The sequence below is a fragment of the Ambystoma mexicanum genome, chromosome 13 (genome assembly GCF_040938575.1).
Source record: "Ambystoma mexicanum isolate Mex_15411 chromosome 13, UKY_AmexF1_1, whole genome shotgun sequence".
NCBI classification, from domain to species: Eukaryota; Metazoa; Chordata; class Amphibia; order Caudata; family Ambystomatidae; genus Ambystoma; species Ambystoma mexicanum.
Genome location: NC_090938.1, coordinates 641,456,538 through 641,472,980, shown reverse-complemented (window position 1 = coordinate 641,472,980; position 16,443 = coordinate 641,456,538). Strand labels below are relative to the sequence as shown.

General features: G+C 49.7%; 1 protein-coding gene across 8 annotated transcripts in view; it reads left to right on the top strand.

Moving 5' to 3' along the window:
* Positions 1-16,443, top strand: part of CALCOCO2 (calcium binding and coiled-coil domain 2) — a 746,974-nt gene that overhangs the window by 94,013 nt on the left and 636,518 nt on the right. For all 8 annotated transcript variants that reach the window (XM_069634588.1, XM_069634584.1, XM_069634582.1 and 5 more), the window contains exon 3: positions 8,405-8,498. In XM_069634588.1, the coding sequence (XP_069490689.1) occupies positions 8,405-8,498 (94 nt within the window). The remainder of the gene's footprint in view (positions 1-8,404; positions 8,499-16,443) is intronic.

Sequence of the window (16,443 nt, the reverse complement as noted above, 5' to 3'; positions counted from 1 at the left end):
GTGAGCATCTTACAATAGGGTGAGTTTGATGGACATTCTGACCAGGTTGTTGAGGCGAGTAAATGGAACATTCGCCAGGGACTATTTTTTCGCCAGGGACAATACATAATTGTACATACATAGATTAAGGACAACAAACATTGGGCATTTTAAGTGCAGGTAGGTGGTACGGCCAGCTGTGCTTGGGATGTGACCATATTGGGTGAAGTGCTAAAGGACAGAAGCAGGTTGGAGGCGAGGGAAAAATGTTAGATAAAAGGCAGTTGAGAGGTAGGTTAAGGGGGTAACTCGGGGGCAGAGAGGTTGGCTTTTAGTTTGGTTTTGAACAAATCCGTGTGGGCTGTTTCTCGGATGTCTGGGAAAATAGAATTCCAGGCAAGTCGAGTAAGAAGAGAGAAAGTGGAAGCGATAGGAAGCACAGGGAAGGTGAGGAGCTACAAAGGGAGTTGAGGCAGAGCGTAGATTACGAGAAGGCTTGTAGAGTTGTATAGAGGAGGATAGATACAGTGATGCCTTACCGAGGATAGATGTGTGAACCAGGAGAAGAAATTTAAATCCGGCCTGGTTTTGGATTGTTGCCATCCAGCCTGGTGACGGTTTGAGGAAGTAGGTGTGAAGTAAGGGAGTTCAAAGAGAGTCCTGGTAGTGAAGTAAATTATCTTGTCGAGGAAACAGGAAGCATAGTTGGAGAGACCAAAGAGGATGCTGGCACAGTAGTCCAGTTTAGAGAAGACAACAGTGGTTAAGCGATGCTTGGCGGTGTTGAAAGGAAGGATATACCTGATTTTCCTAATATTTAGGAGGTTGAGGCGAACTGCTGTTGCAGTTTTGGAGATGAAGGTAAAGCAGGTGTGAGAAGGGTCATAGATGATGCTGAGGTGTCTAGCTGAAGCAGAGTGCGGGAGAGTGTTTGCTGGGAACTGGCTAGGCAGAGGAAGAGATGAGAGCGAGCTTTTGGCAGGGATAGCACCTCTATTTTGATAGTTTAACATCAGAGAGTGCAAAGCCATACAATATTTAATGGCAGAGAGACAGTTGATCGAGAGATCAGAGGAGAGTTTGGGAAAAGCGAAGAGGATTTGGGTGTTGACAGTGTCAAACGCAGCAGACCGGTCAAGGAGAATTAGGATATAGGATAGGCTGGAGTGCTTAGCAAAAGTGAAGCAGTTGGACACATTCATTAGAGCAGTTTCCGTGGAGTGACAGGAGCGGAAACCTGCTTGCAGGGGGGTCCCGAAGATTGTGAATGTCTAAGAAATTGGTAAGGTGGTTGAACACAACCCTTTTGAGCACTTCAGAGTAGTGCAGAAGGAGACACAGTAGTTCAGGCCAGCCCCTTGCTTTTTTAGGCTAGGGATGGCCGTGGCTGTTTTGTAACAGAGGGAAAGCAAATGGAGTCAAAGGGACAGGTTGAAGAGTTCAGCGAGCTTAGAGGCCACTAAAGGGGCAATAGGCTTGACTAGCTGAGGAGCAAGAGGGTCTGATGGGGCACATCAGTAGAGTTAGCACTTTGTCAGTATTAGTGCAACCAAAGTGGGAGATGGAGGCATAGGATGTCAAATGTAGGAGGAGGGGAGTGTAAGGAAGGTCAGGAGAGAGTCTCTAATTTTGGAAATGTTTGCAACACAGTATTCAGCTAGGTCATTAGCTGTGAGAGCGGAGTTGATAGTCAAAGACTTATGGGGAGTGATGAGAGAGTTTAGGGTGCCCCGCAGCTGGCGAGGATGGTTGGATTGAGAGTTAATGAAGGTTAGGTAGAATTTCCTTTTTGCTCTATCAGGAGTGGACTTGAGAGAGTTCAGGGCAGAGATGCAGAGTTGCAGGTCCTCATGCGAGTGGGTACACCTCCATTTGCACAGCAGTCGAGGCATGTCTGTGCGGAGAGAGCTTATGAATCGGGTGGCCCATGGTTGAGGATGCTGAGAGTTAAGGGTGAAAGTAAGCAGTGGGAAGTGAGAAGAGAATAAGAAATTTAGTAGGCAGTGTTGGTGGAAGAGGCATCGGGTATGAAGGAGGAGAGTGAGAACTGTAGGTCAGAGAGAAAGTGGGGAATGGCAGAAGGTTAACATTTCCTTTTTAGTAATAGGTGAAGCAAGTGGTGAGGAAAGGTCAGAGTGTGGAAAGAAGATGGTGGTGGAAACAATTGAGTAATGAGATATGGGTGGCGTGACAGTAGTATTAGTGGATGAGAGAGAGGTGGAGATGAATAAGAGATCCAAAGAGTTACGCCATGTATGTGTAGGTAGGTTATAGATAGAGTGCAAAGCATGGTCTCTAAGAAAAGGATGAAGTTCAGATTTCTGAGAAGTGGTTGGAGAGGGGAGGTTAAAGTCACCAAAGAGAATGTGGTGATGTTTAGTGGAAAGAGAATTAAGGAGTTGCCCAAGATCAAAGAGAATTGGAGAGATCGTGTCATTGAAGATTTGTGATGCATTGGGGTGGGAAGAGAAAGAGGTGTATGACGCCTCAGCTAGTCAGTCGTGGAGAGTGAATGAAGGAAGGATAGTTTGGAGTTGTGTAGGGCCGCCAGAGTGGCAGTGTCAAATGGAGAAATCCAGGTTTCAGTGATAGCAAGAAGGTCTATTGCGGAGAAGGGGGGCAGCTGGAGTGAAAGTAGTCTATGATAAAGGAAGTTTTGTTGCATACATACTGAGCATTCCAGTGTGTATTGTTCAGCTAATGAGGTAAGGCACAGTAGTGAAGTCTCAGAGGAAGAGAGGCAAGAAGCGTTGGATTGACTGGATGGGCATTCGACCCCCGGCCGAATCAGGTGTCCCAATTTTATGGGCCGATATAATTTTACAGTGTTTGGGCCGTTTTGTGACACTGTTTGAAATCCATATTGATTAATGATCAAAGATACTGTAGATTTCAGTTTCATTAAAAGTAAGGTAAATAATGTAGCTTGCAACACAATTTCAAATGTTCCTGCTGACTTAACTAATTAATATGCACACTTTCCAAATGTCCTTGGAATGGAGTCGTGCGTCAAGAAGACGTGTGACATCATTGGTTCCTATCTGAGGCATAGCGTGCATACATTACCTCTTGCGTTAGATGTGTGGCCTTGTTTTTTAAAGTGTGCTGTGTTTCCCCCCCTCTCTAAACCCCGCCCCCAAACCCTCTTTGGTTGAGTCTAACTAAGGGGTCATGAGCAGGGCAACCCAGCAGCGTGTGGCGCAGATCCGGGTCTCTCTAGATATGGGGCATCATGCCATGGAGGAACAGAGTCCAGGCAGACGGGCACAGCTGTCCCCACCCTCAGAGCTGAGAAGAAACTGCTGCAGAGCAAGTGTAGGCAGCAGGATGATCCTAAGGGGCACACTATAGTGTATTGAAAGTCTGTTTTTCACTTGTCAAAAAGGGCACTGTGAAAAAGAAAACATCATAAGAATTAAGTTAGAAAAAATTTTCTTTTTCCAAGACCGTGGAAGATTTTGGGCAGGTTGATGAGGAAAAATGTAACCCGATCCTGCAGGTTAGGTTCAACGTTTTGTTTCAATCAGGGGAGAAGGGCACAACTAACATTGTGTGATGCAGACCAGCAGCCCTTGTGGGCCATAAGCGTGAGCTGAGCACAGCAGCACCTCTGATGAGGTAGTGGTGTCTGTAGTGAGGAGACTAGGCCTTGGCTTCCACTGTCCTGGCACTGACTGGTGAACAAACCATCAATCAAAACTTCAAAGTGTGAAGTTTGTTTTTGATAATCGTGCGTCCATCTTTCTTTTCGGACTGACTGTGTCAGAGACTACAGGGCAGGCAAAGACCTCGCAGGGGAGCTCTGATATGGGAGGAGAGTGGTGATGGTCCTTTGAGCAGAGTGGGTGGAGGGGCTGATAATCAGGGGGCCTAGTCTTGCCAAGACTGCCTTGGTGTGCCGCATGTGTGAGCTCAGCAACCCTCGGATGCAGCAATGTTGGAGGTGACTGGTGAGGAGTTTGGGCCTTGCCGTGTCAACTGTCAAGGCGATTAAGTTGCCCCATTACCTATAGAGGGTAGGCGGTGGCCTCACAAACAAACTGGTGTGAGGAGGAGAGGGGTGGTGCTCTGGCTGATGCTAGGCCCCCAGAGCCCTATCGGGCTTGTGTCTGTATCTATGTTTTATCTTTAATCCTATAAATTGGCACGTAGTAATGGCATCAAAGTCAAATGGCCAACTATTCAGATGAGTATCCACAACACCATGTATAAGTTATGAATTTGCAAAAAAATTAAATACCCGGAGAAATAAATACTTCCCAGTGTGGTGGCATTCATCCAGCCTCGCTCAGTAATACAGAAAATAATTAAACTACAGCTGTTCTCTTGGTACTTCAGTTAAAATGTTTCCCCAGTCTTCTCTAATGATGTCTTGCAAAAGGGCGTTTTCTCTGTAAAGAAACTGAAAGATTCCCAAACCCTTTGTCTAGGGATGTGTAAAGTGCCACCTGCCGCATGACAGCAGCCTCCGAGGTATTAGGGAGGTAGTCCCAAGTGGCCAGCATGTAGATTGATGTTGCAGTCAGACAAATGAATTATAGAGATGTCCAAATGAATCTACAACTTTGATTCGGTCTGGTTTCCAGTGCAAAGAAAGCACGTGTCTAATGATTAGTGCTGTCCTTTGAGCCGAGGAATTATCACCATTAATGCCGTCATTGGAATACAGTCTTTGCCCTCCGTAATTAAGAGCAGCGGTATGCTCGTTTTTCATTCAAGCAAAACGGAGCTGTTCACATTTTCCAAATCGTTGCTCTGCCCTAAAACGTCATACACCAGATGCAGGCAGTGCTTTCCCCTCTCCCCTTCTTCAAAAAGGGACAAATACAACACCCACCTAAAATGTATTGTGCACAATGGTGTTTTGCTAGCAGGACACCATTCCGGGTGCAGTGCCTCCCAGAAGATGGGTGGTTGTGGCGTGGGCGAGTCTAGTCCGTTGCCCTTCCACCCCCTGCCCTTATCAAATATATGAGCTTGATAAAGAAAAGGCCCGAGGTATATTGTCGCCATTGTTTAAGACAGTAAATAACTTAGGCCTGACAGCGGGCACTAAAATAAAAGTTGTCCACGATTAACCACTTTTCATTTTTTAATCAAACTCTTTTAGTACGACACAACAATGCCTTTTTGAAAAAATGTGTGGTTAATATTATCTTTTTAAATCAAATTGGGCCACTAACATGTGTCTAGCCTATCTACATGGTGCATCTATTTACCAAACTGGCAAACAGGCTCACACAACTGGCTGTATTGTGGAAGGTGCAACCCACTGCAACTATAAACGTGGTAGAACGCCTCGGCAGCATACTACTCCAAACTCCTCAACATCACCAGACCGTTCCTCTCCACCACAAATTGCCTAACTATTGCCAGAGCCTTAATAGGCTCAAGGTTGGACTACTGTAATGCTGGTTGGACTACTGTAATGCCTTATTCGCAGGAATCTCAGCTAAAAACATGGACCAATTATTCAAAATAACGCGATTCGCAGAGCCCTGGGCTTCCCCAAAAGGGAAAACATCTCAGCAGCCAGACAACAAGCACACTGGCTGCCTGTCCGCCAGCGCATCCTCTTCAAAACGCTGGCCCTCACGCAAAAATGCATACATCACACAGAACCCCCCCCCACCACTCTCACAGAGTCGTCATCCCTCACACCTCCAGACTCACAGGAACACCTTACACCAACATTCTGCCCACTCCCAGAGTTAAACGTGCCAGAGGTGGGGGTGCAAGCTTTCCGTTCATTGCCGCTAGGCACTGGAACTCACTGCCACGGACCCTCAGAGTTGAACCTTCTCATCTCCCCTCCCGCAACACAATCAAAACCAGACTATTCGCCTAAAACTTCACACATGCCGCCTAAATCCCCCACACAACAACCGCTATATGCTTCTGCCAAACATGGGTAGCCTACTGACATTGTACTATGTGTGGATGTGAATTTATGTCTCTAGTCAAAAACTTTAGCTAAACTCAGTAGAGGCCAATGTAACCCAGCCACCTACCTAAACAAGTTAACTAAATCATGTAATTTTGTGGGCCAATGTAACCCAGTTGCCCATCTTTATGTATTGTAAATAAGACGTTATCTTGTAACAGCGCCTCGATTCCCTTGGGCTCTGTGCGCGCTATATAAATGCAAATAAATAAATAAGTGCCAAGCTCAAAGCCACAAATTGGCCCCAAATGATGCCTGAAACGTTGCTCCCGTATTTGCTTTTCACTAAGCACGCTGTAACTTGCAGCCTCCTACCTATGGGGTGAACAAAGCTACAATTCCCAACACGCCATTTAAAAAGGCAGAATTGGGTCAATGGTTCACCCATGATATGGGGACATTTGGCAGCTATCCAAGCGTACAGCAGAACAAGAATGGGATGGCCATTCATTATAGCTCTTACACCTTGTGCCCTCTTTCAAGCATGTGCATAGGGTGATGAACACCTTGGACCACCTAAGCTCTCCAAAAGGGGTTCTACACTTGTGGTTCAGGAAGGATCATTTGGTCCGATTGACCAAGCTAAATCTACTCTCCTTCTTACTTCTCCCTGCCAAGCTTACCCTCAGTCTGCTTTTGTCTAGTTCTCTGAATTTCATCTGCTCATTATTTGCATTCATCTTTCCGAGGTTGATAGATTCACCATCATTAATTGTAAAAACACCTGTTATTATAGCACTTAAAAGCAGGAGTAAACCAGCATAATAAAGTACTATATAAGAATGCAAATAATAGCTGGGATGGGTGGGGACTGGAAGTGGGAGCCTGGTTGCAGCCCGTCTGGTACTCTGGTGTGGTCAGATGACTGCATTCTGCTTGCTGCGTTTCCTTTCTCCTACCCTGCAGGAATGCTGCAGCATCATGACCCATATGCAAAGAGAAAAAGTTATTATTTACATCATTGTTAAATGCAACTATATAATGAGTACCAGCTGCAACTAGTAGACATGCCTTGGGTGTAGTTCTGCTAAATAAGTACTGGGGTTGTGTGATGTCTTTTTTTACAGGGCTCAAAACAAAGGTTACCTCTGGTTTGTCGCAAGTATTTACATACAACATGACATGAAACGAACACCAATAACCCTCAACAAGCTCCATCGGATACATATTCTGTAAAGTTGTGTATTGCAGCCATTCAAGAATGAGGGCTACTTTTTTGGGGGGGCATGGGCCTATTTCTTGTCCCCGTCCTACCCTGGAGGCAAGGTCTATAGGGTTAGAGGAGGTATGGCTAGCTTGTCAGCTTTGTTGGAAGGAGGTGGAAGAGAGATGAGTAGTGGGAGTTTCGAGTTATGAATTTTATAATGGGGATAGGAAAGGTGGACGTTGTAGCGTGGTAGGAGAAAGCGTAGGGAGAGGTGAGCAATAGCAGCAGTAGGAGCAGGAGTGAATGCATTATAGATGAATAGCACAGTGTGGAGAGACAGTACAGTAATTGGGAAGCTTGGGCTACTCACAGGTGCAACAGGGAGAAAGGCAAAAGCTAAGAAGCTGGTCAATGACTGGTCGTCACCCTTCACTGTTCCGCCCCTAAGAAGTTCAGAAGGGATGACACGCGCTCTTGTTACCTGATCACCTAGTCAATCAGTCTCTCTGATATTGTCCCTGGTGTTGCTGGGTTGAGGCGATTTCTTCCTGATTAGTTTTCCCAGAGGAGCTAGAGGTACGTACTCCATTTAACCTCCAAAAACTGGAGGAATTACCACAAAAATAATTTCCATCCATGGTAACTCCTACAGAATCCTCATTGAGACCTATGGAGACTCAGTTCGCATTACTGCCTCTCATAATCTCCGCCAGACCGAGTGACAGTAAACGTATCTGAGTTTGACAGTAATTCCATGGGAATCACTGACAAACTCATAGTGAGGCCCTATGTTTTTACTCCCTAAAAAAGTTTCTCCCAGCTTTCAAAAATATGATATGCCATTTATAACACGCCTATACACAAGTGTTTCAAGGCACGGCGAGGCAAGGAAGGGGGAACAGAGGGAAGACAGAGAGCGATCCTACTAGGCCAGGTGTCGCGCAAGTGCATGGGAAGGGGAAGGGGGAAAGTGCGACGGAGGGGGGGGTGCAGTACATGCGATAAAGAATAATAACAATAAGTACAGCCAGCTGGTGGCAAGTGTGAGGTTAAGTGCAGACATCCGGTGTCAAGTGCTGGTAGTGGGGCTGTAGGGATACAGAGACAGTCACAAGTGCAGGGGGTTGCATAGAGATTAAAATGCTCTTTCCTCAGATTCTTACCTGGAACCTGGGCCCAAGGATTGGCCACTTCACATACGCACAGCGCTATCATTTTTTACCTGACAACCTCTTGTGACTTGAGCACTCTTGTATTAGACTGCTGTGGCTGGTATTGGAGACTCTTAATATAGGATTGCCTACATCTCAGCTTTTTTTCTGTCCTCTTCATAGGTGGGATGGACCACACCACGGGACTATTTCACCTTTGTGTGGGTTCCTACACCCAGCAACACTAGCACCGGTGCGCAGGAAGTGCTGTTTAAAGGTCAGTCAATCTGAGTACTTTCCATGTGAGATATTTCTTTTCTTTTGTGCACCTAACTAACAGTTGCAGACTGGCCATATGAATATCAGATGGTTCCCTAAAAAGCTGGGGCCGGTAAATGAGGAAACGGAGACATCAGCAGCAATAATATCACAGACAAACAACTAGTGAGGAGGCTCGATTGGCTGACGGACCACAACCAAGACCCTGGGTAGATACCATCAGGCGGCAATCAAAGAGTCACACCAGAGGCTCCAACAGACTGACCGACTTACGAACCCACTTCCCCTTGCTGCTCTTCCAACACCACTACACCAGACCTTGTGCTAGCCACACTGCACATAAACAAGCCAAGAATCAATTCCATGTTCACACCCACCATCTGAGATGCTAGAAGAACACCTAGAGTGAATCGCCCCACATAGTCCATAAAATCGCCAACAGCGCTAGTACACACCAAGGCACCAGATTTTACAGCTCCGCCACCCGCGACTCTGCGCCCCTTATAGAAACTATCTTACCAGAGCGCACAACCACAAACCACCCCAACCCCACACAGCCCAATAACGCAAACACTAGCACACACCCGAGGCACTGAGTCTTACCCATATGGTTACAACACGCAGGGCCTCCCGCACCAACTCCCACATGCAAAACAGCACTCACAGACACCAGTTCCTCCTGGTTCTGAATCTATCCTCTCATCGTATCCTCAGTAACCTCCCCAATCCCCTTTCTTGCAGAGCCACGCAAGTGCCTGGAGACTGCCCCTGCGTGGTATCGGTGTGTGGTATAAATCAACATAACATACATGTGCAGCATCAATTACAAGTCCGTTTCTGACTGACATGCGATTGTCTAAGGCCGGGACCCTGTCCCATCGGCCTTTCAGAGGCCCTTGCTTTTGTGGAAATCTACCAATTTTCTTGTAGGACAGACTGCTTACAGAAATTGCAATCCCAGCACCCTTTTTCCAATTTCTCCTCTGCCACAGTACAGTAAGTGGCCACCCACTTGCCCAGTTTGTGATAGACGAGTGAGGATCCTCGGAGAGGGCATTGCCTGTAGTATGAAGTTGGTGAGCAGGTGCAAGTGGATCTAGGTTACCTGGCCTTAGCCCCACCCACCTGTAAATCACTTTAAACTGCTGGTGCCTTCCTGGTTTGCCGCTCTTTTTCCCTTCTCAAGCAGTCCTCCAGCCTCTTTTCCTTTGCAGTTGTAGAGCAGGTACAAGTTCATCTAGGTCACCTGGCTTAAGCCCTGCCCACATGTCAATCACTTAACATTGTTGGTGCCGAACCCCTGCTCAGACAACAGGTAAGCACGTGCTGGCATGTGTTTTCTCCCTCCGTCCCCACGGGCCATCATCAGGCAATGACAACATCATCCCCCCTCCTCTAAGGAATGGACTCAGCAATGCAGTAACCTCACCCACATCAGCCCCAAGTCTATCAGCACCCCCTCACCGTCCACAACATGGAAGTTGTTGCTCGCCAACGTCCGCTCAGCTATCACCCATGCAACAGACATCGCCAACCTCATCACCACACACAACCTTGAAGCCATCTTCATCACTGAGACCTGGCTGACACCCACCTCCACCCACACCCTAGACATCCTTGTCCTCAACAGCTACAGCATCCAACACAGAGACTGACCGAACAAGACAGGTAGAGGCCTCGCAGTCGTCCATAAAACTTTGTGGCTCTTCAACATTGGCTCTTTTGAAGTCCTCTCCTGCCTCTTCACACTTTCCCCAACGGACAGAGTCACCTTCCATCTCATCTACAGACCACCCAAACCCAACACCGCCTTCATTTGAGACTTCACCCACCTGGTCACCACCATGTCCCTCACACACGCCAACATCATCTTCCTAGGCGACTTCAACCTCCCAGGCAGCAAGGCCACCAAACCGGTGAAGGAAGCTCTCTTCAGTCTTCTCGACACCCTCAGCCTCCCTCACACTGCACCTGAAAGATCCAACACACCAGAAAGGTAACGACCTAATCATCGCTGCACTTCCACTACAGCTCTCATCGCCCACTTGACTGGTCTGACCACCTAGCCATGCCTTTCATCATCCTGCACACCACCTCAGTCAGGGACACGCAGCAGAAGCCCATCAGACACACCTTCAGGTCTTTCAAGAACTTCCCGGTGGAAGCCCTCATGGAAGACCTCGCCAACCTCCACCTTGCATGGACCGAACACCCCCTATCCGAAATGCGACTCTCTTCTCAAAGCACTCAACTCCACCCTTTCAGCCTCCTGAAACAACGCACCTGCAAACCAAAACCATCAGCACCTTGGCACACGCAATAACTCAACCTCAGCAAAAGAGTCATCAGGAAACCAGAGAAAATCTGGAACCGCTACAGGACCGCATCCGACCTGGTGTTCCTCAAGGAACTCCCGAGCACCCGCACACAACTCATCAACACAGCCAAGGCCTCCTAGTATCAGAAAACCGTAGCAGAAGCCAACAACAAACGCAGACAACCCACTACCCACCCCTGCCTTACTGCACTCCCATTGAAAAATCCACTGCCATCAACACCTTCTTAATCAACAAAATAAGCAACATTCTCCAGCACATGGACACCAGCTCTGCATCCACAGACCAACCTTATGTCCCTTGTTGCAAAATCTCCACACACTGGACAACATTCAAGACACTTGGCAGAGGACCTGGTAGAAACCCTGGCCGCCCTCAAAGCCACATCGTATACAGACAACGTCCTCCCAGCATCCATCCTCAATGCCCTCCTGCAGAAGCTCTCCTTCCCTACATGGAGATTATCAACAGCTCCCTAACTCGAGGCACCTTCCCATCGACCCTAAAAGCAGGACAAATCCTCCCTCTACTAAAGAAACTAACTCTGGATCCTGACAACCTAGGTAACTACTGCCCCACCACCCATCTTCACTTCCTAGGTAAGATCATTGAGAAAGCGGTAGCTGCACAACTGCATCAACAATCTCCTCCAAACCTACCAATCTGGGTTCAGACCCAGATGCAGCTCGGAGACAGCAACCATACAGGTGGTCAACAACGCCCTCGACTTGGTTTTACTTGACCTCTCGGCTGCTTTCGACACAATGGACCACCAAGCGCTTACGGACACCCTAGATCAGCACATGGGGATCAGCAACCTTGTCCTACACTGGTTCAAGTCCTACCTCACAAAACGCCAGCAGTTTGTTCAGATGGGCTCCTCTAGATAACCAATGCTACCCATTAACTGTGGTGTCCCACAGGGTTTAATCATCCCAGCAATGATCTTCAATCTATACATGGAGCCGCTGGGAGCCCTCCTAGCCACACACAACATCCACATCCACCAGTACGACAACGACACAAGATTGACTCCATCAAGGACATCCATAGGCTCAAAACCTGCTTCGCTGATCCAATCTTGGATGTCAAATGCATACTTGAAGCTTAACCCCTCCAAGACCAAATTCCTACTCCTCACCAACAACACCGAACACCCAGACATACAGACCTGGCTGTACACCATGAACTCTGAGGACCTCACGCCTTAGCTAGCTCACCTCATGTGCCAAGTCCTTCAGGTTCCACATCGACGAACACCTTTCCTTCAAGACACATATAGCTAAGAAAACTAAGACCGCTTGGTATCAGCTCTCCCTCCTGCAAAAAGTTACGTCCTTCCTCCCCAGACAGCTTTAGATCCACCATTCAAGCACTTTTCCTATCCCACCTGGAGGGGTGCAATGCACTCCTCGAAGGCCTCCCGTCATCCTCCCTTGTGCCCCTGAGAAGTGTCCTACATGCGGCCGCACACCTCATCAAGGGTCTACGCAGATGCGACCACGTCACCCCGGCCCTCATCAACCTTCACTGGCTCCCACTGCATGCACAAATCACCTTCAAGTCTTGCTGCATCATCTATAGGGCAGTCGTCCTCAAGTCACCCAGCTACCTTGCAGGGAAATTCACCATCCCTGGTGGACGGCACACCACCAGAAGCCAGAACAAGTGCAGACTTGAAATCTGTGGCTGCAAAAAGGAAAGGACCAAAAAACAAGCCTTCTCTGCCTACGCCCCAGGACTATGGAACCTCCTCCCTGTCAACATCAGACTCGCCCCCATGCTCCTACAATCCAGAAATGAACTTGAGACCCAACTCACTGCCTCAACACCTAGGCTATCACATCGGCCCTCGTGCCACCTGACTCACTAGACGCTTCCTGCCCCTCTCCTCCCTGCCACCCGGTACAGCTGTACCCCTCCTCATTGCCCCTCTGTATCCCACCCCACACTGTATATCTGTTGTGTTGTTAACTTGGAAAAGCACTCCGGTATGCATCTATATTGTTGTGTACCTCTGGAAAGCGCACCGTTGCTTCTTGAAGCTAGGGCTGCACTCAATAAATACCATAATAACAATAATCCAAGTAACAAAATAACCCCTTTTGAGCCCAAGTGCCATAATTCTGAAATTATCCTAGTTCCTGCTCTGAATAAACCTGTACTTTCTTCCAGTGTTCATTTGGTTAGCAATACAAGCAATACAGCAATACAGGCAATGCAGTGAATGCCTTTGATAATTTGTGTAAATGAAGCACTGAACCAAATATGTTTTCATAATGTCTTACCTCTCCACTCTTCAATCTTGCTCTTACTGTAAAGAACTTTACTGCCTGCTACCAAATTGATATTATGTAAATAATCTGCTGACCCTAACAACCCAGCCAACAACTGGCATATCATACTTCTCCAGCATGGGGACTGGCATGGATTCACATGCTCATGAATATTCCCCGTCGTCAGGCCGGGAATCCTCGGTAAAGAAAAAATCAGTATCAGTTTCGTTTCTGATCTGTCTTTCTCAGTAGTAACCAATCACTGGTCTCTGGGTCATACTGCCCCCAGCCAATGACTGCCCTTTCCCTAAGCCCCGCCTCTGGCAGCCATCCTCAGATTTTTACCGCACGCTCAAGTGTTGGGAGTCCTCATGTTTAGCTCTCAAGCTTTTGCTGCGTTTTCGCGCTTTTTCAAGGAGAATTTCTAATTTTTTAGTCAAATAGAGCCTCAAGCTCCACCGTCTCTACATCCGAGAAACGGGGATCCATGTCGGATTTTTCTACGCCCCTCAAGGGTGAAGATTTCATCGAGTTATGCTTCTTGGAGGAGTACAGAAGTTCCTGCGGCCTACCCGAACATGGCCCAGGAGAAAGGAAGCTCGACGCCCGGAAAGCTGTTCAGGGTTTGCCCTGGATGCCAGCTGCAGAATGTGTTCAAGGAGGACGAGCACTCAAAATGTCTCTACTGCCTTCATGAGGACAAAACGCACGTGGAGAAGGACTGTGCGTTTTGCAGGAACATGTCGGAACGGACCATCAGGGACTGACACCTTCGTCTCTCCAACTGGCTGGAAGGAAAGAGCCCGTCAGGTGAGAAGAAGAAGAAGAAGTCTGAGCGGTCTTCTAAGTCCTGTGAGGGCGCCCCGGCGACGGGGGCCCAACAGAAGGCAAAGCACTGCGAGTCCACTGCGAGTCCGCGGGCACCGGGAGCGCCGAACGGTCGGGCTCCTCGGCTGCCAGGCAGGGCGCACCCTCTCCAGCGCCATCAACCACGAGCCCAACGCTCTGGCTCAGGGAAGAGGAAGGCCGAGAACCCGGCAAAGCTTCTGGAGAGGCCCCGGTCGAGCTCGAAGGATCCGGCCGAGGGGGAGCGAGGCGGTGACCCTCCCCCCAAGGGCCCACACAAGGTGGTAAAGGCCTTGATTCACCCGGCCAAGGCCTCTATCGAGGAAGTTGCAGCGGTCCTGGTGCAGCCTGTGGAGGCTACACCGGAGGAGGCGACCTCGGGGTCCAGAGTCCCTCTGCCTCAGCGGAGGGAAGCCTCTTTCAGACCCATCGAAAAGACCCCTGTGAAGACCCCGGCGGAAAAAGAGGGGTGCGGGGGGCGGTGGCCATTCTGGACACGAACACAGCATCTGAGGAGGAGCTGGTAGAAGTCTTAGAGGGCCTCGACGAGGGCGTCGAAGAGGCCCGTTCCCATGGGAGGGATCCCGACGAAGGTGACGACGAGAGCGACGGCAGCACCGGTGAGGGCCCTAGTCACCTGTCGCTTCCGGAGCCGCAGGATAACTCGGCGGCAATTTTGTTGGTGATACAGTCCTTATGTTCGGAGATAAGGACGAGATTGCCCTTACCACCGGCGGAGGATCCAGAACCAGGCTCGACGGAGAAGCCATAGCCAGGCCCGGCGGGAAGCCCCCCGAACAAGAGAAGACAGATCCATCCAGCCCCGCCTTTTCAGCCCTTGCGGCCTACTCAACCTTTGCCCATGTCCCCCATCCTTGGGGATGACACGGGAACGGACACGGCCACGACGGGTACCAACGACGACAGCGGTGACGACTGGACGGAGCTCCCAAGGACCCCAGCCCGTGCTTCCCCGCCCGACGAGATCGGATCTTTCCATGCAATGATCGCCAGGGCATCCAAGCTTTTTCAGCTCTGCCCCGAAGAGAAGAAGGAAGGTTTCCTTTACCAACGGCGCGAGGCCAAGAGGAAAACAGTCCTCGCCGTGCCTCTGCTGGACGACATCTGGGACAAGGGTCTCACCCTTCTCAAGAACCCGTCTACGATGCCTGCCAAGAGGGATCGGTACGAGAAGAAGTACCGGGTCCCTGACGCGGCACCTTTGTACCTCAGGGCGCAACCGACCCCTGACTCGGTCGTCTCAGCGGCGGCCAAGAAGAAAGCGGGAGGGGCATCGGCCTCAACGTCAACTTCCCAGCCGGACAGCGAAGGAAAGAAGCTGGACGCAATGGGACGACGAGTTATCTCGTCGGCGGCAACAACGATTAAGGCGGCCAACGCCCTCGCGATCGTGGCCCGCTACGACAGGGAGTTATGGTACAAGATCTCCCCCCTGTTGGACTTCCTCCCGGATGACAAGAGGGGCGAGGCCCTGGAGATCTTGCAAGAAGGCAAAGTGGCGTCGGACCATGCCATTATGGTGGCAACGGACATTGGGACACAGGTTTCCGCCAGCTAGGTGACGGCGTTTGCCTTAGACGACGACGGTGGCTCAAGGCGACGGATTTCCGCCAGGACGTACAAGCCAAGGTTTTGGACATGCCGTTCGACAGGAACAATCTGTTTGAGAAAACAGTGGATGAGTCCCTCCAAGCCATCAAGGCGGACACGGAGACAGCTAAGGCCCTAGGCGTTCTCCGGCAACGAAGGCCGTCCTTTCGGAACACCGGAGGCAAGCAGGGTGCCTCCAAGGGATTCGGCGGTGGCTCCTCTAGGTACCGCCAAGCGGCCCGCTCCTCGTCGCAGGAAGCCTATAGAGGACGAGGCAAGGCGTCCTGCAAGCAAGATTGAACCGACAGTGGTGTCAGGCCCCCACCAGAGCACCCCGTTGGGAGGCCGGCTGGTGAAGTTCGTCAGCGTGTGGGAGTCCATCTCCACCGACGGTTGGGTGCTGAACGCCCTGGCCCAGGGGCACGCCCTCGAATTTAAAAAAAAAATGCCCCCGCATTCCACCCGTGGCCAGGAAGGAAAATCACTTCCCTCAACTGCTATTGGAGGTAAGGGCGATGCTCAAAAAAGGTGCCATCAAGCTCTTCCCGAAGAGGCTCCGGGGCTCCAGAGTATACTCAAGGTACTTCCTTGTGAAAAAGAAGACAGGAGGATGGCGCCCCATCCTAGACCTGCGACGACTGAACAAGTACATCAAGGCACAGAAGTTCCGGATGGTCACCCTCCAGCACGTGCTGTGACAGCTTGAGGAGGGCGATTTCCTGTCGTCGTTGGATTTGGAGGATGCGTACTTCCACAACCCCATTCTAAAAGGACACCGAAAGTTCCTCAGGTTCGTGGTCCAAGGACGGCACTACCAGTTCAAGGCCCTCCCGTTCAGATTGAAGTCGGCACCCAGGGTGTTTACCAAGTTCCT